General features: G+C 42.1%; 1 protein-coding gene across 3 annotated transcripts; it reads left to right on the forward strand.

The window, feature by feature from the left end:
* Nucleotides 1–364: 364 nt before the first annotated feature.
* On the forward strand, nucleotides 365–15,445 carry LOC136516681 (probable starch synthase 4, chloroplastic/amyloplastic). 3 transcript variants are annotated; one of them, XM_066510150.1, is made up of 16 exons: nucleotides 368–723; nucleotides 1,210–1,318; nucleotides 1,577–1,652; nucleotides 1,755–2,682; nucleotides 2,798–2,849; nucleotides 4,439–4,561; nucleotides 4,643–4,718; nucleotides 4,793–4,977; nucleotides 5,086–5,277; nucleotides 5,371–5,439; nucleotides 6,094–6,303; nucleotides 6,393–6,518; nucleotides 13,787–13,936; nucleotides 14,247–14,308; nucleotides 14,400–14,475; nucleotides 14,574–15,445. In XM_066510150.1, the coding sequence occupies exons 1-16, from the start codon at nucleotides 599–601 to the stop codon at nucleotides 14,742–14,744; spliced, it is 2,730 nt and encodes a 909-aa protein (XP_066366247.1). In that variant the 5' UTR covers nucleotides 368–598; the 3' UTR covers nucleotides 14,745–15,445. The 3 variants fall into 3 exon arrangements, 2 of the variants coding, with proteins under 2 accessions (XP_066366247.1, XP_066366248.1); XM_066510151.1 differs by having other exon boundaries at nucleotides 1,580–1,652; XR_010774109.1 differs by lacking the exons at nucleotides 14,247–14,308; nucleotides 14,400–14,475; nucleotides 14,574–15,445 and having other exon boundaries at nucleotides 365–723; nucleotides 6,380–6,518; nucleotides 13,787–13,923.
* Nucleotides 15,446–21,324: the final 5,879 nt, after the last annotated feature.

The raw sequence follows: 21,324 nt of genomic DNA on the forward strand, positions 1-21,324 counted from the left end.
TATAGGACACTCTCAACAATAGAGTGAACTTGCTAGATCATATGAATTTTAAAAGATAAAAATAGAATAACCCAGCATGTTATTTAGTATAGAAACACACGTGCACATAAATACATGAATCATAGAAAAGTACATGAAGCTAACTTATTGTTAATTCTCTTTCTTAATAAAATAATTTATAAGCTAACTCTTTTAATATTATAGGAGCTATCTTTACATGAGAAGTTGATAAAAGGCTACCTTAAAAGGTTATGAAAAAATAACTAGATATGAACAGGGCCAATTCGCAACTACTATACAGTACGGCGTCCGCTTGACCGCTTCTGTCTGTAGCCAGGAGAGGATGCCCGCTGCCGTCATGGCCCCACGCCTCCCAATTAGCGGGGCCTCTGTTTGGCTTTCCTTCCTCCGCCTTCCGCGCGCAGCGCACGGGGCCCCACTCCCCACTACACGGCCACGCGGCCCAGCCCACGCTTCCGTCTCTCTCCACTCCGCCGCTTTTTCCAACTGCCGCCCACGCGAACCCCGACGCGGCCGCCTCGAGCTCACTCCACCACTCCCTCTCCCTCTCACCCTCCCCCATCCTCCTCGGCTTCCCATGTCGTGCTCGGCGGCGGCGGGCGCCGAGGCCGCCGCTCTTCTGTTCCGCAGCCCCGCTCCGTCCACGATCGCCGGGCGCCGCCGCCTCGCCGTGTCCCGCCGGACTCCGCGCCGAAACCTCAGGTGAGTTGCTTATATGCGCCAGTGTTTGCGTAGGAGCTCTGTGCGGAAGGCGCTCGTCATGTGTTCGCGGTATTGCTTGTGACATTGCAGCGTTGGGGTGGGCTTGTTGATCCCCTGGGTTATTGATGGGATCGTATTGCTGTACTACGTTATCTGCACACTTTGTAGTGGCTGCAAACTACCGGAGTCGTCAACCGTGCCTTTTTTAATGTATAAGAAATAGCGGTTGTCTCTGTAAACACTATTGTCATGTCTGATCGCACTGTCCTATCCATTTGTAAACATTAGTGCCAAAATAATTGTTGTTCTGAAAACATGATTGAATCGTCTTCGCTCCAATTTGAGCTGCTGAGGCTCATGTTTGATCGTACTGTTCTACCCATTTCTAAACATTGCTGTATGTTATATACAACAATTAGTTGCTAGAATTTGAAAAGTATGTATCATGTATGTAGAAATAATCAAACTTCCATTTTCTGGTGTTAGGACTGGCGTGCAACCTCATCAGAAGAGTACACCTAGTGCTAACCATCATAACAGGGCTAGCATTCAGAGAGAGAGAGCAGCAGCTTCCATCGATGAAGAACAGCAACAGGTACTGCAGCAAATTCTATAGTAATTGTGTCTTCCATAAGATGTTTTCTAATCTATAGTGCTTGACACAATTGCAGTGTAAGATGTTTTTTTTTCCATGTTTCATATGTTTTTATTCTTATTAGACTCTTACACTGCAACTTATCAAATTTGAAATTAACTTCATTATGAAATATCAATACTCTTCTGCTTGTCCTTATTTATTTATTTATTCACCGTTGTTTCTTTTAAGCGTTTCTGTTTGATCTCTTTGTGGCAGAAGTCTGAAGATGAAAATGAACTACTAAACATTCAACTGGAAGATTTGGTAGGAATGATACAGAATACCCAGAAGAGTAGGAGATTCCTTCCTCTGTTTATTCTTATAGTGTTTTATGATTACAAATATGTAGACATGTGCATATGATGAACTCTAATTTCAAACTTTATTTGGTTAGATATATTGCTTCTGAATCAAGCTCGTCTTCAAGCATTGGGACGTGCTGACAAAATTCTTAAAGAGAAGGAAGCTTTGCAACAGAAGATTAACATTTTAGAGATGAAACTATCAGAAACAGGTGCACAATCTGTGCTTTCTAGTGAAGTGAAGTCTGATGCAGAGGGTCTGGAGTTTGATGTCGTAAAGGAAGAGAATGAGCTACTGAAGGATGACATGAATTTTCTAAAAGCAAAGCTTATTGAGATAACTGAGACAGAGGAGAGTCTATTCAAGTTGGAGAAAGAGCGTGCTCTTTTAGATGCTTCCCTTAGGGAGCTCGAGTGTACATTCATTTCTGCCCAATCTGATATGTTGAAACTTGGTCCTCTGCAACAAGATGCCTGGTGGGAGAAAGTAGAAAATTTGGAAGACTTGCTTGATTCCACAGCAAACCAAGTGGAGCATGCTGCTCTGATGCTAGATGGTTATCGTGATTTCCAGGATAAGGTTGAGAAACTAAAAGCATCATTGGGAGCAACAAACGTATCAAAGTTCCGTCTTTATTTGGTTGATATTTTGCAGCAAAGGGTAAAATCAGTAGAAGAGCGCTTTCAAGCATGTAATCATGAAATGCATTCACAAATTGAACTTTATGAACACTCAATAGTGGAGTTTCAAGATACTCTCAGCAAACTAATAAACGAAAGTGAGAAAAAGTCAATGGAGCATTATGCAGAAGGCATGCCATCGGAGTTCTGGAGTAGGATCTCTCTTCTGATTGATGGGTGGTCACTTGAGAAGAAAATATCCATCAATGATGCAAGTATGTTGAGAGAAATGGCTTGGAAAAGGGATAATTGCCTTCGGGAAGCTTACTTGTCATCCAGAGGAATGGAAGAGAGGGAACTGATAGATAATTTTCTAAAGATGGCACTACCAGGAACAAGGTACCACTTTCTTCTTTGCCAATAAGAGGAAAAAAACTTGTTTATACAACAACTTTGCTTCAGAAAATATCGGTCTGTTGTGTTTGGTATGATTGAATATTATTATTCAATGCAGTTCTGGTTTGCACATTGTCCACATAGCAGCAGAGATGGCTCCTGTCGCAAAGGTGATCCTTGTTATTAATTCAGTTTTTCATCAAGTGTATATGTTTCCATTATCTCATCTCTTGATAAGTTTCTTTGTATATGTTGCATAAAAACTAGGTGCAAACAGAAAAGACACTTTCTAGGTAGTGCTATCTTGTTTTTGTCCACCACGGTCGAAACCGAATTTCATTACCAGAAAGCAACAAAATTACAGAAGTTTGATACGATGTAGAGCATACAGTACTAAGAACTAAAAGCCAACCTCCCTGGACACCCAGGGTCCAGCCGGAGAGGCCCACAAAAACTACTTAAATGTCAAGCGACCAAACCAAACCTTAAGCAAACTACCAAAGTTAACCCGCACACCAGCTAAACGATCACTCCTTGCTACAAGCCCAGCTCGGCTGTCTTAGCACACAGGCTGGAAACCAAAGGAACCCTCCTATTTATGCGCTTGCTGATTGAAGTGTAGGGCTGCCATATTTTTCTAGGTAATGCTGTCTTGTTGAAGTGTTGATCGTAAAGCATCACTCTTCCAGTCCCCCATTTGAACTGGAGTAAGTTCTAATAGGGGCACCTATGTATCACCGGTACAGGTACGGCAATACACGACTATGAAAAACAACACTTTGGTAATATAGAGAAAGTATCCAAGTATCAAAGATCGCATACACAGGTATTGGATATGGGAATGGTTGGGTTAGTGAAGTATTGTTGATACATAGGGGAGCACACCAAATAAGTATTAACACGTGTTTTCCAACTCATTCATAAGTAGTGTAAAGGTGCTTCCCCTCAAGTATTTTCCAGTCTGAGAATCTTAAGGGATGATTGGAGAGAACAACAAATCTGATACAGGTCCCTTTGCGGCTGAAGTTTGGAAGCAGGTGCTTGTGTGGGAGCATCTCTCTTTTCCCTCGCAGATCCAGGTGGCAAATTTCAGCTCCATCGCAGATTGGTGAGAAATGGAAACTAAAGCGGTGCTGAAAGAGAAGAAGTGTGACTTCAATGGCGTAGTCATTTACATCATGTGGAATTTGTGGAAAGAAAGAAACTGGTGTATTTTTCAAAATGAAGGATCCACCTCACTATCTGTGGCGACTAGCACTAAGGAAGACATAGAGCAATGGCGGCGTGCTTTTGGGAACTTGTAATGGGGCCGGTTTAGTCCTTTGGCGATTGGTGTTTGTAGTCTGTGATAGTTCTGGTGTGCGTGGTATTTCTCTTTGCCCTTCAAGGATTAACTTTATGTTTTTTTTTCTCTCTGTACTATAATGCAAGGCAGAGTTCCTGCCATTTTTCTTCAAAAAAAAAAAATCTGATACAGTTGAAAGTGTGCTGCTGTTAAGAAGTCTTCGCCCACAAAGTAATAAACTTGATGTTGATTCAGTGCTAAATTGCCTGAAGCTGTAAAAACAGGCTATAACTTACAAGTTGAGTTGTATTGATCTCCATCTACTGGAGTATAATATATATTATATTGGTTTCTTAGATTTAATTACCAATACGACGATTTACTAACTATTTTAGATTGTTATTGGTGTCTATGCGTATTAATTTTCAACCCTGTTGGTCATCTTATAGCTCTTTGGTGTGCATGACTATGTAGGTTGGTGGTCTGGCAGATGTGATCTCTGGTCTTGGGAAGGCACTTCAAAAAAAAGGGCACCTAGTAGAGATTATTCTTCCCAAATATGATTGCATGCAGCATAATCAAATTAATAATCTTAAGGTATGTATTTTTTGTTAACTCTTATTATACTTTTATTTTTATCTTTCGCTTGGTTATGATTGCTGTTTGGTGATTGTACAGGTTCTAGATGTTGTGGTGAAGTCTTACTTCGAAGGAAATATGTTTGCGAACAAGATATGGACTGGGACTGTTGAAGGTTCCAGTCAACACTCAGTTCAACCATGGTATAAAATTTGATCTACAGTTGCCTAACTAAATTTGCATATGCAGGTCTTCCTGTCTACTTTATTGAGCCGCAGCATCCAGGTAAGTTCTTCTGGAGGGCACAATACTACGGAGAGCATGATGACTTCAAACGTTTTTCCTACTTCAGCCGTGTTGCACTGGAATTGCTGTACCAATCTGGGAAGAAAGTTGACATAATTCACTGTCATGACTGGCAGACTGCATTTGTTGTAAGATTTAAATGATCATGTTCCAACTGAAAATGGATCTTGTTTTTATTAATAGTTACAAAGTTTTAGGTATTAAATTATGTTTTTTTCTTACATTGTAAACTCCAGGCACCTCTTTATTGGGATGTTTACGCAAATCTGGGCTTCAACTCAGCTAGAATTTGTTTTACCTGTCACAATTTTGAATATCAAGGAGTTGCTCCAGCTCAGGATTTAGCATATTGTGGCCTTGATGTTGATCACCTGGATAGACCAGACAGAATGCGGGATAATTCACATGGTAGAATAAATGTTGTTAAGGTATTTACCTATGGAAAATGTGTAACAGGAGAGTTGGAACTAGAGTTCAGCCTTATGGTATCACTAATGCTTTTATGCACATATTGTGTTCAGGGTGCAATTGTGTATTCCAACATTGTCACAACTGTATCACCAACATATGCTCAAGAGGTGCGCTCAGAGGTAATATTCTGACCTTTAGGTTAAGTGTGTCTTCCATTGGATGCAACATTGCAACTAATGTATTGATTTCTGGCCTTTTCTCTTGTCTGTTGTCTAATAGAAACGGGTAAAAAGATTTTTAAAAACTAAACTGGCAAACTGCAATAAATAAACTCTAAAAAGATTTTAAAAACTAAAGAGACAAAATGCAATAAATATTCCCCAAAAGATCTAGGATTTATCCATGTGTGCAATGTTCCACTGTTTTCTTCTTGATAGTTCTTCATGGGCTAAAACTATTGTAGATCATTTCATGTAAGTTGCTAGGGATTCAAGTTTTGCTTACCTGAAACTCATTTTTATTGAACTTATGTGGACTTAAAAGCAAAGGGAATGAGATAGAAATGAACTGACCCAAAACCACCTATCGGTGTCTCCATTTTGCATCCTAAGGAGTTAAGATAAAGAGGTTGAATGCTTGAAACTTTCCTAATTCAGGTACACTATCTTACATAAGGCCTGAAATGGTTCTGGTGTTTTGATTCCATATTAATATATGTTTGAACCATGTAATCTGTCTTAAGCTTCGCCATTATTGTGAATCTCGAGTTTTACCCCTTTGGGAAATAAAGTGTCTCCGCGTTTTGTTTCTGACGAAGTTACTCTGTTGCTCAGGGTGGGCGTGGGCTGCAAGATACACTCAAAGTGCACTCCAAGAAATTTGTTGGAATACTTAATGGCATTGACACTGATACTTGGAATCCATCTACAGATAGGTTTCTCAAGGTTCAATACAGTGCTAATGATCTATATGGAAAGTCAGCAAACAAAGCAGCTCTCAGGAAGCAGTTGAAGCTGTCTTCCACACATGCTTCCCAGCCACTAGTATGTTTTCTATCCTCACAACCGTGTACTTGATTTGAGCCTCTTCCTCTCTCCAAGATTTACTAGAGAACTGAAGTTTCCTCAAGCAGGTTGGTTGCATTACGAGGCTAGTTCCTCAAAAGGGCGTACATCTCATCAGGCATGCAATATATAAAACAGCTGAGTTGGGTGGACAATTTGTTCTGCTGGGTTCAAGTCCAGTACAGCATATCCAGGTGTGTTTTCTTGATTTTGTTTTTCAAACTGGAGGCATCCCCCATTTCCATTAGATTCAATGGAAACACAGAGTTTTGTAGACTGTTTCAGACAAAAGGAAAAAAAGACATGCCAGACTTAGCAGACTTACGACCTCCAACTAGCCTTAACGTTCCCAGCACATAGAGCAACACATGCCAAAAGACGTTACAGAGATAACCAGACCAACAAGCCAGGCTCAACACACAGCTGGCTGAAAATACAAAGGCAGTCAAAAGAAAGGTCTCAGACACTGAAACTGAATGGCCCCTACTCTTCTCCCACTTCATTCCTGTGCATTATCATCGGGTTTGTCTTCCAGGAGGAGTCTTCCATCATTGTGCATCTTCTTACCGAGCAGCTTGGCGGCAATCTGAAGCATGGTGTTCACCCCAGCCTTCAGCGCTTCCTTGTCCATCTCCGGAAATAAACCTGCCCAGTAACCCATGAGCGCACATACATAACATATGATTGATGCAGGATTCTTAAGCATTTTCCCATCAAAACAAGCTTTATTCCTTGTTTTCCAAATAGCCCAGCATATGGCTGCAATCCCAACAGTATGAAATTGTTTGCCAAATGGGAGCCACTTATCACACCAAAGCCAGCACTGTCCAAAAGATTTTGGTACATTGTTGGCACCAATGCACTTGGCAACAATCGCCCAAACAGCCTTGGCTGTGCTACATTGGAAGAAAAGATGAGACACAGTTTCCTTTTGATTACAGAAGTAACACAGAGGGCTACCAATCCATTTCCTTCTCAGCAAATTGTCCTTAGTTAGAATTGCATTGTTCATTAACAACCAGAGAAAAATTTTAATTTTTGCTGGAACTTTCCCTTTCCATATTTTCTTGTGATAAGGGCCAGAATCATCAATAGTCAAAGCATTGTATACTGATTTCACATTAAACCGACCAAGGGACCCAAATTTCCAGGAAACTAGATCATCCTCAGATGAGAAGCTAAGTTTTCCCATATCATCTAGAATTCTATGCCAATCCAAGAGCAGGTCATCCATTAACCATCGAGTAAAAGAAATATTTTGAGAATTGTTCTTAACCTGATCCACCAAAATGTTCTGCTGTTCACACAACTTAAAAAGAACAGGAAACATTATACATAATGGTTTGTCATAAAGCCAAGAGTCTTTCCAAAAGAAAGTGTTCTTTCCATTTCGCACCAATACTTTCCTCCCCTGCAGATAGATGTTTTTTTATCTTTAACAGGTCAGCCCAAATGGCTGAGTCAGATTGTTTGTGAGACACATCCTAAATCGATCCATTCTTAACATATTTGAATTTGACAATTTTTTGCCACAGCCCATCCTCCTTGTCAAGCTTCCACCACCATTTGTAGAGGAGGCTGACATTCATTTTTCTAATATTTTTTATGCCGAGACCGCTTTTTTTCTTGCTTTTACAAATTTTTGTCCATTTAATAAGATGATATTTCCTTTTGGTCCCACCCCCTTGCCAAAAAAAGGTTCTTCGAATTTTATCTAGTCTTTTGAGAATTGTCTTAGGTAACAAATAAATGGACATGTGGTATATGGGTGCATTGTTCAAGCTTGAGCTGATCAGGGTAGATCTACCCGCAATGGACATAGTTCCTCCCTTCCAAATATCCAACTTTTTCTCACTTCTGGTAGCCAAAGGAACCCAATCACTAACATGCAATCTACTGGGACTGACAGGGACTCCTAGATACTTAATGGGGAAAATCCCCACTTGGCAGTTAAAAATATCAGCATACTTCCTGTCCCAGCCCTCTTCATCATTAATAGTGATAATCTCACTTTTGGAAAAGTTGATCTTAAGACCAGCCATAAGCTCATACATATAGAGAAGTAACTTCATATTTCTTGCCCCCTCAATGTCATGTTTTAAACATATTATAGTGTCATCAGCATATTGTAAAACAGCAACTCCATTTTCAATAATATGATCAGCTAGACCACAGAACAATTTGTTGGTTTGAGCTTTGTGTATCATTCTTGATAAGCCATCAGCAACAAAGTTGAAGAGAATAGGGGAGAGAGGGTCCCCTTGTCTCACCCCTTTGTGGATTTTAATGTATGATCCCAAGATATTATTCATTTTAACACTCACTGTTCCACCAGAAACAACTTTTCCAATCTATTCACAGCATTTGGGACAGAAACCCCTGGCAGCAAGACAATGAAACAAGAAACTCCATTTAACCTTGTCATAGGCCTTTTCAAAGTCCAATTACCTGATAATGTTAAAATCACCACCTATCAAGATAGGCTCCTTATTCTTTGAACAGAAGGAGGATAACTCAGACAAAAAGTCCATCTTGTTTTCCTCATGAGCAGCTCCATACACAACAAGAAGGTTCCACTTTATTTTATTTATTTTGTCCCATAAATTCATTTGTAACATATATTCCCCTTGCTGAAAAGACCCCACATCATATAAATCTTTTTTTGACACCACACAAGATACCCCCTGATTTTCCATGTGCAGAATTATATAACCACAGGTAATCTTGATTGATGTCAAATTTTTTAAGAAGTTTTTCATCACAATCCTTAATCATTGTTTCCTGGATCCCTACAAAGTGAAAAGAATACTGGAAGATAAGATTCTTAAGAAAAGTGGCGACCCCTTTTTTCCTGAGGCCCCTGCAATTCCAAATGAGGCCTTGCATTATGACTTTTTTCTGGTTTTTGTATTCTTAGAGGAGAAAGCATTACTCGGCTTTCTACCTCTCTTGTTTTGCATGCCAAGATGTTCTTGGTCTTGCTTCTTTTTGCCATTAACAGGAGAGATCTTGACAGCTTTTTTGTTGTCTTTTCTTCTTCCTTGATTCAACCAAAATAAAATCTTCTGACTCAGAAGATTCATCATCAAGCCATATCAATTCAGGATTTTTATCCTCAGCAGGATGCTCCTCAACTGACTCAGTTTGAGGAATGACATTTAATGCAAGTTGTTTTAAATATAAATCATTCCTCGCAGTTTCTAGATCATTCAGTAAATTGCAAGTATCAAAATCATCATTTTCAATCACAATACCCATTTCAGAAGTAATATGAGAAATATCATGAACAGATAAGACAGAAAAGGAGTTGGACTTGGATGGGTTACCTTCCAAATTCTTCTTTTGAGCCACCTTTTCAACCTTCTCCATAGTAGTCAAGTTAGCATCCTTCTTAAGCCTTTCACTTCTTCTCTTCACCTGGATGTGCTGAGGCTCCTTATCCACCACATTCATACCAGCAGAGACATCTTGATCTGTAGCTTCTTTCATAACATCATCCTTCAACTGTTGGTCCATTTCCATGTCCACACTATCTCGAGTGTTAGTGATATTATCATCAGAGATAAATATCTCAGGAGAGTATGTGTTTACATTTGTAGATTTCCCAATGAGTTCCTCAGATCTTATCTTATCCACCTCCATAGCTGATTCTGTTTTTTCAGTGTCCATTGATGCATCTGGAACCTTCTGTAAAACATTGCCATGGAGTTCAGTTTCCACAAACCAGAGCTTCTTGTTGGAATCATCATAGTTCTCTCTTGAGGAAGACTGCCCTACATCTCCTGATCCTGTAAGCTTCTGGATCCTCAGTCCAAAAGAGTCACTATCTGATTCAGAGTCCTCAAAAGTATCATCATGAATGGGATTGCAATAACTTTTCTGAGCATCAACCATCAGCTTTGTTTGGGATCTCCTCTTGTAATCAATCTTTGGGGGAGCAGACCAGTAGACTTGCTGTTTTTGTTTGTCAGTTTCTTGGCCAGAACCTTGCTTGGTCTTGGAGCTATCATCTGTAGGGTTATGAGGATGCTACGCTAGCCGGAAAACAAAAATTCGACCTCATAAACCAGGATCTACTGCTAGTTATAGATCACGGGATTACCACTAGACGCGCAGGTGCAGCGGAAGCGACTCGATGTAGTCGTACGCGTCGTAGCAGTGCCGTGCAGTTGCAAGGTCGTCCGTACGTCCGTCCCCTTCGTGCGGTTCGTCCTTGTGCTCCAGATGCAACACCTTCGAGGTATCCACACGTACAGGGAGGAAGCGTCGCGCCTCCGGACTGCTAGGTCCGCGAGGAGCAGCATGCGCGGGCGTAGGATGGGCGGCGGCGGCTGCCAAAATGGCGTGGATACCTAGCCCCGTTGCCCACCCCACTTATTTATAGGCGTCCCTAATGATCTCCCGAGTTGGAGGCCCATTAGTAACCCTAAGCCTTATCTAACTCAGATCCAATCCGAATTAGGCTTCCAGCCCCTTAAGCGTGCGACCCTATGGGTTCACGCACACATAGACATGGCCCGAGTACTCCTACTCGGCCATTAGTTGATAGCGGCCTCTAGCAAGGCATGTCAACTCCTATGCGTACGCAAAGATCATATCAAACGAACCACCACAAAACCACATACTTGTTATTCTCTTGCCTCACGATATTTGGTCCAACTCATAGGTTAACACTTAACCCAAGCACGGCCATGCATTTCTTGATCTAATCATTAGAGTGATCCAGTGATATCTCTCTCATATAGAGAGGGGCAAATTCCTTCTTGATTGTCTATGTCTCATAGCATGTTTCCCGACAAACCCAAAAAACCACCTTTATAACTACCCTGTTACGGAGTAGCGTTTGATAGTCCCTGAGTAGGTCGTTTCACATCTTGAATACATACAACAATCTCAGGTCTGATGACATAACGTACATGATGTGAATAGAGATAATAACAATATCTCACGTTGGGTCAGTCCAGCCCCATGTCATACATGTGCCCACATTATTAGTTTGACATCTCCATGTCTATGACTTGTGAAACATAGTCATCAACTAATAATGTGCTGATCCATTATTCATGTGTGTCCTCACACGAACTCTGACCAGGGACAACATTAGAATAACCATACAAGTAAAAGAGTTTCACAAACAATTCACATAATTGCTAATCGATACAGGTTGTCTTTAATGAAAATTCAATGAACTCATAATATATCATGGATACAAGACAATATAATTATATCTATGATTATCTCTAGGGCATACTCCCATCATCATCTTCACCAGACTTATCACCCTGTTGCTGTTTGTCAGACACAAAGTCAGCTTTTGATTTCTTGGTGGGGCGTTCATCACTGACTTTGATTCCACTTTTCAACACTTTCTCCCCACTCTCTTCAGGCAACTCCCTCTCAAAACCAAAATCGATGATGTACATTCCTAAGGTTCCTTCAGCGGTTTTGGGCACCTTGGACACATCTCGGCAGGCAATCTTCAGACGTACATAATCATAGCGATATCTAGAATTCTCATCTATCTCAATTACTTTACCAACCAACCCTCCAACCTTAGCCAAAGTCATTATGGATTTCTGATCGGCTGGGATTTTAGTCACCCTGAACCAACCTGATTGCAGCACGCCCTTAGCCCCCACAGCAGGTGACCATGCTTCAATCATCAGTTAAGCTTCATTTCTCAGAGTAAGATTCCTGAGCCTACTCCACTCTTGTGTCATCTTCGCTGTTGGGAATCTTAGCAGAAATTTGCCCTCGCCCACAGGCCTGGCAATCCACCTCCATGAGTCAGCCCCGATTAAGTTCATGAATTCCATTTCAATCAACTTAGCAATGACATCACCACTTACAACAGTTATCACAGCTGTGCTGGATTTCACTCTCACCACACGTGGATCAATACACTCATCGATGTAGAAAAAGCTTTGGTCTTCAACCTGAGTTGCACACAGTTCAGGGCCATAGTTCCACGGAAGGCACTTCTTACACTCAAATGTAGAATGATTGGCAAAGCCACATTTCTCACAGAACTGTCGACGACAATCTTGAGTGCTGTGATTGTACATACCACATTTCTCACATGCTATTCTCTGTTCCGCATTGCTATTCTGGGGATTGGCAGTTGAGTATTGGGTGTTACCTTCTTCCGGATGACCGCTAGTGGGCATACCGGAACCCTTGGTACCCCATGAGCTCTGCTTGTCATCCTGCTTCCCCTGATGACCTTCCCACTTGGACTTCGCCGGATCTGGCTCTTGTTCATAGGGTGCCTTGCCTTCAAGATCTTCAGTATTCTTCATCTTGCTTTTCTCCTCAGGTACTCCACCGTCCTTGCGCTTCCAAGAGTTTGGGCGTGGAGGCATTCGCCCCCGCCCTCTTTCCTGGAATCCTCCCCCAAATCCGCCACGATTCTGTCCAAAATCTCCCCTACGACCTCCACCGTGGGGCTGCATCTTGACGCGAACGATGGGAGCTGGCTCAGCTCTCACCGCCGCTGCGTAGGATCTCGTCGGGGCCCCTTTCCACAGGTGACCGACGAACCGAGAGAGATTTGTTTGGGTTTTAGATGGCGGCGTGCTGGTGGGTTTAGGGAGATCCAAATGATCCTCTCCGCCTCGGAGATGACCTTCATATCCAGGCGGAGGGTGCCTCGACTCGGGGTCACCCTCACCTTCTCCTTCACCACCCCTCCGATGCTCGCCGCATGTATCCTGACCAGGGCAGGGCCCTAGGATGCCCGGCACCACTCTTACCTTGGGTGATGACCTGAACCATCTAGAATTCCAATACTGCCCTCCATTCATCTTCGTGCGTTGCACAAGTTCTGAATCGACGCTGCGACTGCACCTGCTTGGCCATCGGAACTCAATCGGAGCAAATTTCAGTAATACGGAATCATCGGCAACCTTCTTGAACAGGGAATCCCTCGCCATGGCTGCACCATTGAGATTCCGATCACGAACACCTCTTCTGGTCTCCTTGATTAGAGCCGAATAGGCCAAACTTGGGAAATCTCGACCCCGGAGCACATATGCCGGAGCGGATGAACGCCAGGGAAACTGACGAGAACCTGTCATGCGAGCCTCCTTAGCCCCATGGCGGCCACCTCTCCCTGCCGATGTTGAGCATCCAGGCTGGGAAAACGTCTTCGGTGAAACTGTCCTCGCCGGCTCTGCGGTCGCCGAGGACTCGCCATGAACGCGATGAGGGAGAGAAACAGAGGCGGTACTCACCTTTGGTGAAACCTAGACATAACTGGACGGAATATGCAGCTACATTTGGCCAATCTGTAATCTTGAAATCTAGGAAAACAGCCTTGAGCCTTCAGCTCCTCATGAATAGCGAATTAATCATGAAAGCAGTCTGATTGTTTGAAATACCGTATTTCTCTGCTCCCTTGGTCGAACAGCTGTTTGTTTATGGTCGTAACACTTGATGTATTTGTTGTTCATTTGTTCCACAGAGAGAGTTCGACGGTATTGCGGACCAATTTCAGAACAACAACAACGTCAGGCTGCTTTTGAAGTATGATGATGCTCTGTCACATATGATTTTTGCAGCATCAGACATGTTCATTGTTCCTTCTATGTTTGAACCATGTGGCCTCACTCAGGTATGCTTTCTTCATATTCGATCTATTTAACGATTAGTATCGTGCATAGTGCGTATTAGTATGTACAGGAAATTCCTGTTGATTTCAGTATGATACGTAGGTTGTTCTAGTTAGGCTTGGTCAAAGTTAGAGAAGTTTGACTTATGGTAAAACTAATGTGACATATTTTGGAATATAGGAAGTGTCATTTACTGAGAAACAGCCTTTACCATCTTCATCATATGTATATCATACTGTAATTATTCAACTCATTCCTTGATGATTGTGCTAGTCTTCTGATGTGCAATTCTAACTTGTTTTTCATCCACAGATGATATCTATGCGATATGGTTCTGTGCCAGTTGTTCGGAGAACTGGTGGTTTGAATGACAGGTAAATGCTAAACCAGCCATTCACCAAAAGGTTATTGTTTGCTTCAAACATGTATTGATAATACTGTACTGATGTGATTTTGTGATTTAAGTGTATTTGATTTTGACGATGAAACGATACCCATGGAGCTGCGAAATGGCTTCACCTTTTTGAAGGCTGATGAGCAGGTGGTTGCCATATCTGTGTACATCCTAACATGAAGTATTGGAATTTAAGATATTTTGGTGGCTGCAGTACAGCTAATGTGTGATGTTCACTTTGATAGGGTTTTGATAGTGCACTGGAAAGAGCTTTCAACTACTACCATAGAAAACCTGAAGTTTGGAAACAGTTGGTGCAGAAAGACATGAAGATAGATTTCAGCTGGGATACTTCAGCTTCCCAATACGAAGAAATCTATCAGAGAGCAGCGGCTCGAGCCAGGGCAGCAGCATAAATAGCAGAGACAGTTCCCCACTGCCTCTGTGAAGTCTCCTAGATGCTGTGCTTAACCGTATGGTAAAGATATATGGTTGTACCAGCTCTTAATTAAGCATCTGCTGAAGAAGCACGGTGCATCCCTACTTGGGTGTACAAAGGGCGACGTGCAGTTCCCAACGAAGCAAAGAGATAGAAGAAATACAGAACTGATATTTTCTGCAGGATGTTTGGTGCTGCAGCTACCGTCGGTGCAGAAGCACATATGAGATCAGGGTGCCAGGGAGAGCAAATACCCAGTCATACACGTGATTGTTCAGCTCTAACAAGCTGTGAATTGAGAGATTTATATAGTTTATTCACGTGACGTTTTCATAAACTAGTGTGAGTTAATACTCTGACGACTGCAAAGTATCTGTTGTCTCAACAATGTTGCCTCTATCAGTCTATCGTTTAAGACGAGAGAAGGTGCCCAGTCATACACGTGATTGTTCAGCTCTAACAAGCTGTGAATTGAGAGATTTATATAGTTTATTCACGTGACGTTTTCATAAACTAGTGAGTTATACTCTGACGACTGCAAAGTCTCGGTTGTCTCAACAATGTTGCCTCTATCAGTCTATCGTTTAAGACGAGAGAAGGTGGTAGATTATAGAATATAGATAGACTGCTCCTAAAGACATTATTTATATATTGTATGATCCTTTCGTTGGGATAGAAGAGCATCAACAATGCACTAATTAATTCATCGTCTTAGCGTGGATGATAAGAACTTTAACCATAGGTTAAAAGCGAGGGTATTTTTTTGAAGATGTCATCGAGGGGACGAAAAGTCCTCACCTTAATAATTTTCCACTGATATAGGCAAAGGCGGGAATGGAGGGTGCCGAGCACTTAATACAGGGGGGTGACCCTTCAAGGTCGGAGTACATGAGAAATGGGAGAGAGAAGGATTACAACACTAAGAACAACATGATTCAGCTACTAGCTTAGCCTACTAACTGGAGCGAGTGCAAGCACTCCTTCCTAACCTACGCCACCACCACTCTTTTTTTTTGAATGTCAGGGATTTGGTCCCCCACCTGAATATATTTATAGAGATTTGTCCAAAGCGGCAGGATTATTTTACCAGAGCTATAGCAGCTTTATAGGGGATTTATTCGAGCTTGCTGGCTACTGCAGTTCCCCAGCAGGTAGGCCATGGGTGCCGATGACACTGTGTTAAAGTGTTTCAGGCATTTTCAGACATGTTGCAAGCCCATGTTTTAAGTGTTTCGGTTGTTTCAGATGTATGTTTCAAGTGTTTGATATGGATGTTACAAAAGTAGATTAGGATGTTGCACATATTGCAGTGGTTGCACACGTATGTTGCAAGCGTCTGTTCCCAATGTTTCAACTGTTTTTTAGACGTATGTTGCTTGTGTGTTTATCTGAATGTTGCATATGTTTCACACATAAGTTGCAAGCATTTTGTCTGAATGTGGCTTATATTTTGCAATGGTTTTTAAGTGTTTTCATGTGTTTTTTGCAAGTGTTTTAGCTATTTCTAATGTATGTTGCATGTGTGTTTCATTTAGATGTTGCAAAAGTAGACCGAGATGTTACCCATGTTGCGAGCAGACGAGGAAAGTGGGCTCAGGCGGAGGTGGTCCCGCAGCCGCAGGTGGTCCCCATGTGCATGTGGGAAGCGAGGCGGTCGAGGGTGGTCCCCACGGAGCGGCACGGGTGGGCGAGCAGCGCAGCAGGCCAGCAGCCACAGGCATCCGTCCGAACGTCCGGACACTAGCAGTTCCCTTTTCCTTTCTCACATGTCTCCGCAATCGTGGCGTGCCGTGTACACGGCACGCGTGACGTAACACTGCTCGTATACCGACCTCTCTCCCTCTGTCAAACCGACCTTGTACCTTGATCATTAAAAGTGCATTTGTCCCCTATGTGGATTTTGGTGTATTGATGACATCCAAAATAGGGACTAATGTGATCTTAATGAGATATGTTGTAGTTATTAGTCCCATGAAAGATTCAAAGAGTTTATAAAGATGAAATGGTATCCCTCAATTTCTTAAAGTACAAATGGCGGGTGAACTCAAAACGCTCCCCAAGTTTAAATTTCATGTCTTTGAGTTTAGGTTTGCCGCACTATTAAGAGGGATACAAATTTAGGTGGTCTGAGGAAGATAGAGTGCTCAAGTATAAAAATAAAATCAAGAGAGACACTCTAGCACTTTACGAGCACGTAGAATATCTTTTTGAGACTTTTGGTGTCGGAAGTCCCGACGTAAGTCGGAACTCCTGACAGTTGGAAGTCTTGACTCAGGTCAAAAGTCCTGACGCCCAGTCACTTAGCCTGCGCGGTGACTGTGGCTGTCAAAAGTCCCGACGTGAGTTAGAACTCCCGATGGTCAAAAGTCCCGACTCAGGTCGGGAGTCCCGACACCTAGACCATTGGTTGCCTCGCTGACCGCACTCGTCGGAAGTCCTGATGTACGTCGGGAGTCCCGACCGTCGAAAGTCCCAACGTACGTGGGGAGTTCCGATGTTGACCTACTCGAAGGTGACTTTGACCTTGTTGTGAACAGTATTTTCTTTATAGGCCGGAAGTCCTGAGATCTGCGTCGGAACTTTCGACATAGATTTGAACGGTTAGATTTCTACTGAGTATAAATAGCTCTCTCCTCTTTTCTAACTATTATCCACTCATTCACTGCCACCAACCTTCGTCCAAAACAGCTCCCAAGCATTCAAGGCTCCCCTCTCCTCTCCCCTTTGCTCCTAACTTCTATTCTCCCAAGGATTTGAGTGATAGGAGAGTGGATTGAGTGAGAAAATCACTTTGGCAAGCTTGAGCACTTGATTTTTTCATCAAGCCGGTTGGATTTGCGTCTATTATTCTTGGGGCTTTGCCCCTAGCCGGCTAGGCATCACCCAAGAGGTTCCATCTTGTGGAAGAGCCTTGGAAAGTTTGTATTACCCTTGATTTCTTAGTGGAAAGCTCAAGTGACCTTTGTGGTTGCTTTGAGAGAGGCAAGGAGGTGAAAGAGACTTCGACCTCTATGGTCACCTCAACAATGAGGACGTAGGAGCTCCTTTGTGGGGTTGCCAAACCTCGGGATAAATCCTTGTGTCCAGCATGTTTGTTGTTGTGGTGTTGGCACGAAATTACTTGTATTTGTTTGTCTCTCTCTCTCTCCCAAATTTCATTTTAGGGTTTGGACACGATCTACGATTTGGAGGCATTTTGGCGTTAAGGGAGTGACACAACATGTTCACCAAACCACTAGGGAGTGGGGTTGTAAGATTATTTATCCGCAAAGTTAAATTTGGCACTGCTTTTGAAGTTCACATAGGCGTCAGGACTTCTGACAGTTTGTGCCAGAACTTCTGACGATGTCAGAAGTTACGACTCAAACTGTCGGGACTCCCAACATTGACCAACAAATTTGAACTTAGCATTTGTAGTTAATTTTTAGATATGCCTATTCATCCCCTCTAGGCATTGTTAGATCCTTTCAGTCATCCTCTCTACTCGTGTCCACCATATGACACCACGGACTCGAGCCGTGTCGGCCTCCCACACCCACACTGGAGTGAATTTTTTAAATGATATTTTTTAATGATTAATTGCAAATCTAGCATTTGGATTGTAAGAATTGTAAATATAGTATGTTGTCGGCCTCTTGCTAGCCGATAGGGTCCCTATCAACAATTGGAGGTCCAACAGGACCCTATCGGTGGCCCAGTAGCTGACTAGGTACCCGACCTTGCCAGACATGATAGCCCAGTGGACCCATATCGGCCCGATAGGCATGTTGGCACCCGGTTAGTCGATAGGACCCTGTCAGCCTTTGGATAGCCGACATGTCCTAAAATATCTACCGGTCGTCTTCTCCATCGCGTTCTCTCTCGCTCACTCACCAGTGCGTCGTCGCTTGCCGCTTCTCCTTCGCCGCGTGGGTGGCTTGGGCTCGCCTCCGACCACCAGATCTAGCGGAGGGCTTGTCGCCACCGGCGGCCCCGTGGCCCGCGTGGGCCGCCGCCCCCCCACAGCGCCGTCGTCGGCCCCCTGGAGGCAAGAACTCAAGTTTGTTTTTTTCCTTTTTAGTGAGTTTAGTTTATTAGTTTAGTTATGTTTTGTTAGTTTAGTTTTTTAGTTTAGTTTGTTTTTGTTAGTTTAGTTTATTAGCTAGATTTAGTTTTAGGAATACTTTTAGTTTTAGGGTTAGGTTAACTTTTAGGGTTAGGTATTAGTTTTTTTCTATCTAGGGTTAGTTAGTTTAATTATTAGTTTTTTTCTAGGGTAGGGTTAGTTATTAGGTTTTTTCTAGTTTTAGGGTTAGTTTTAGATTAGTTATTAATTTTGGTTGTAGTTGTAGATTAGGGTTAGTTTTACGGTATAAATTTTAAGGGTACCTCAATTAACTTACACTATATTTTGTACAATGTGAATAGGAATGTTGACTGATTTAGTCCCTTTTAGAATTTACTATGGCAACGGTGAAATCAGATATGGAGACAGCGGGGTAGACCTTACCGATTTCCAGTTGTGTGACATAGAACTTAATTCACCACTGGATTATAGCCAGAAACAAGTTTTAGTCTGGCTACATGAGCACTTAGGTGTTCTGTCCACCCAGCACCATTTCAGGATTAGTATGTTGGTGCCTAAAAAGCGAGAGAATGGATAGAGGTGGGAGTTGTATGAGGCCACTAACACGAAGAAGTGTCATTTCCTTGTGTCCAAGGCTTTGGAGCATCGTTATGCCAACATCATGCTTGTTGAGTTCCTAGACGATGCCATGCAGGGTGAGAGTAGCAACACAGGTGCAGCAGAGGAGAACTTAGAGTCGGCAATTGCTGAGTAGACATATGTTTGCGATCCTCAAGCGGTTGAGAACTTGACAGAGGGTGGACAAGCGAAAGAGTATGGTCTGTCCATGGAAGCTGACCTAGGTGAGGAGGATGAAAGAATTATCGAACAGATGGAGGCTGACGATGTGAAGCACGTCGCCTTCGTGGATGAATTTGCTGGCAGGAGGTTTGACGACAAGATCGGCATCCTCTATCTAACCTAGCCTTTTTTGTATAGGTACACGTGCTTCTTGCAGTGACTACACGGAGGGTACTAGCAGCTTTGGGACCTTTTACATGGACGACACTCCACCTTGGTTCCTCAAGGAGGTAGGGCCCTCCTAGCTTTCTGGTGCACCTCTACCGACTCAAGGTACTGAGCATATGGAGTCTACCCCACCTACACGACAGCGACACCCTCCAAACCAGTGGACTTACCCTACGGCCCAGATTTGTCACCGAGGTGCGCAGGCACCTAAGCGTGGTCGTCGTGTAGATTAAGCGTGTAGGACTATATGGTTGTATGCTAGCATGGATGTATGCATGCAAACTAATATACTCTTGGATTTGTGATGCGAACTAATGAACTAATGTGCGCACTTTTGCAATGGAGGCAACACTCCAATACAATTCCTCGCCTACATCGAGGCAAAGGACAATTAAAACGTATAAAGGATATGCCTTTGCATCGAGTATTCTAGTCGAAGATGGTTATGTTCGTAAAAAAGTATCACATCAGGTGATGACTGTGTCTTGAAAAGGAATACAACATGAAATAGAGTTGTCGGCTACATGGTTGCCGACAGTTGTATCGGCAACTAGGCTGCCAACTTTGCTGTCGGCGCACCAAATGCCGACTAACCTGTCGGCGGGAATCGTTCGTTTAGACCCGATGACTCCGTCGAACGACGATGTGCGGGAAGCGTGGAAGAGCGCGTGGGACGGAGACGACGCACGAGAAGCGCGAGAGAGCGTGCGGGACGGCACCCAGGTACGGTAGTTTTCCTTTTTTTTCTTTTTTCTTATTCTTTTCTTTTCTTTTCTCTTTTTCTTTTTTCTTTCCATGCTTCATTTTTATTTATATTTATTTTTTGTTCGATGTGATTTTATTATTTTTAAAATTTTAAAATTTTATGTTTCTTTTATTTATTTTTTGTTTTCCTTTTCTTTCTTCTTATTGTTATTTTTTATTTCCTTTCTTCATTTTTTTGGTTTGATGTGATTTTTTATTATTCTTTTCATTTTATATTATTTTTATTGTATTTTTTTGTTTTTACTATAATTAAATATTATGTTCATTTTATTTTATTTTATTTTTATATTTTATTCTTTTTTGTATTTCTTTCTTTTTTCCTTTCCCTTTTGTCTTTATGTTTTCTATACATTCTATTTTCTATTTTATCTTACTTAATTATTTTTAATGTTTAATTTTTTATTTTCTACATTCTATGAGATGCTATGTTCATATAGTATAGATATGATGTTCTATAATGTATTTTGCGATGTTCATGTGGTATATAATGACATGTTCTATGATATTTTTTTATGTTCAATTTGTATACATGTGATGTTCATGTGTTATACATGTGATGTTCTATGATGTTTTTATATTCACGTGATATAATGTGATGTTCTGTAATGTATTTTATGATGTTCGCGTAGTATACATTTGATGTTCTCGTAGTATATATGCGATGTTCAATTACTATGCATGTGATGTTCACGTAGTATACATGTAATGTTCTGTAATG

Source organism: Miscanthus floridulus, chromosome 17, assembly GCF_019320115.1.
Source record: "Miscanthus floridulus cultivar M001 chromosome 17, ASM1932011v1, whole genome shotgun sequence".
In the NCBI taxonomy this organism is placed as follows: Eukaryota; Viridiplantae; Streptophyta; class Magnoliopsida; order Poales; family Poaceae; genus Miscanthus; species Miscanthus floridulus.

Bases quoted from the DNA above. Each gene is read 5' to 3' on its own strand.
- LOC136516681 (XM_066510150.1), top strand. From the start codon at position 599: ATGTCGTGCTCGGCGGCGGCGGGCGCCGAGGCCGCCGCTCTTCTGTTC. The intron at 4,719-4,792 runs GTTCCAGTCAAC...TTGCATATGCAG, and splicing joins ATGGACTGGGACTGTTGAAG to GTCTTCCTGTCTACTTTATT. The intron at 14,309-14,399 runs GTAAATGCTAAA...TTGTGATTTAAG, and splicing joins ACTGGTGGTTTGAATGACAG to TGTATTTGATTTTGACGATG.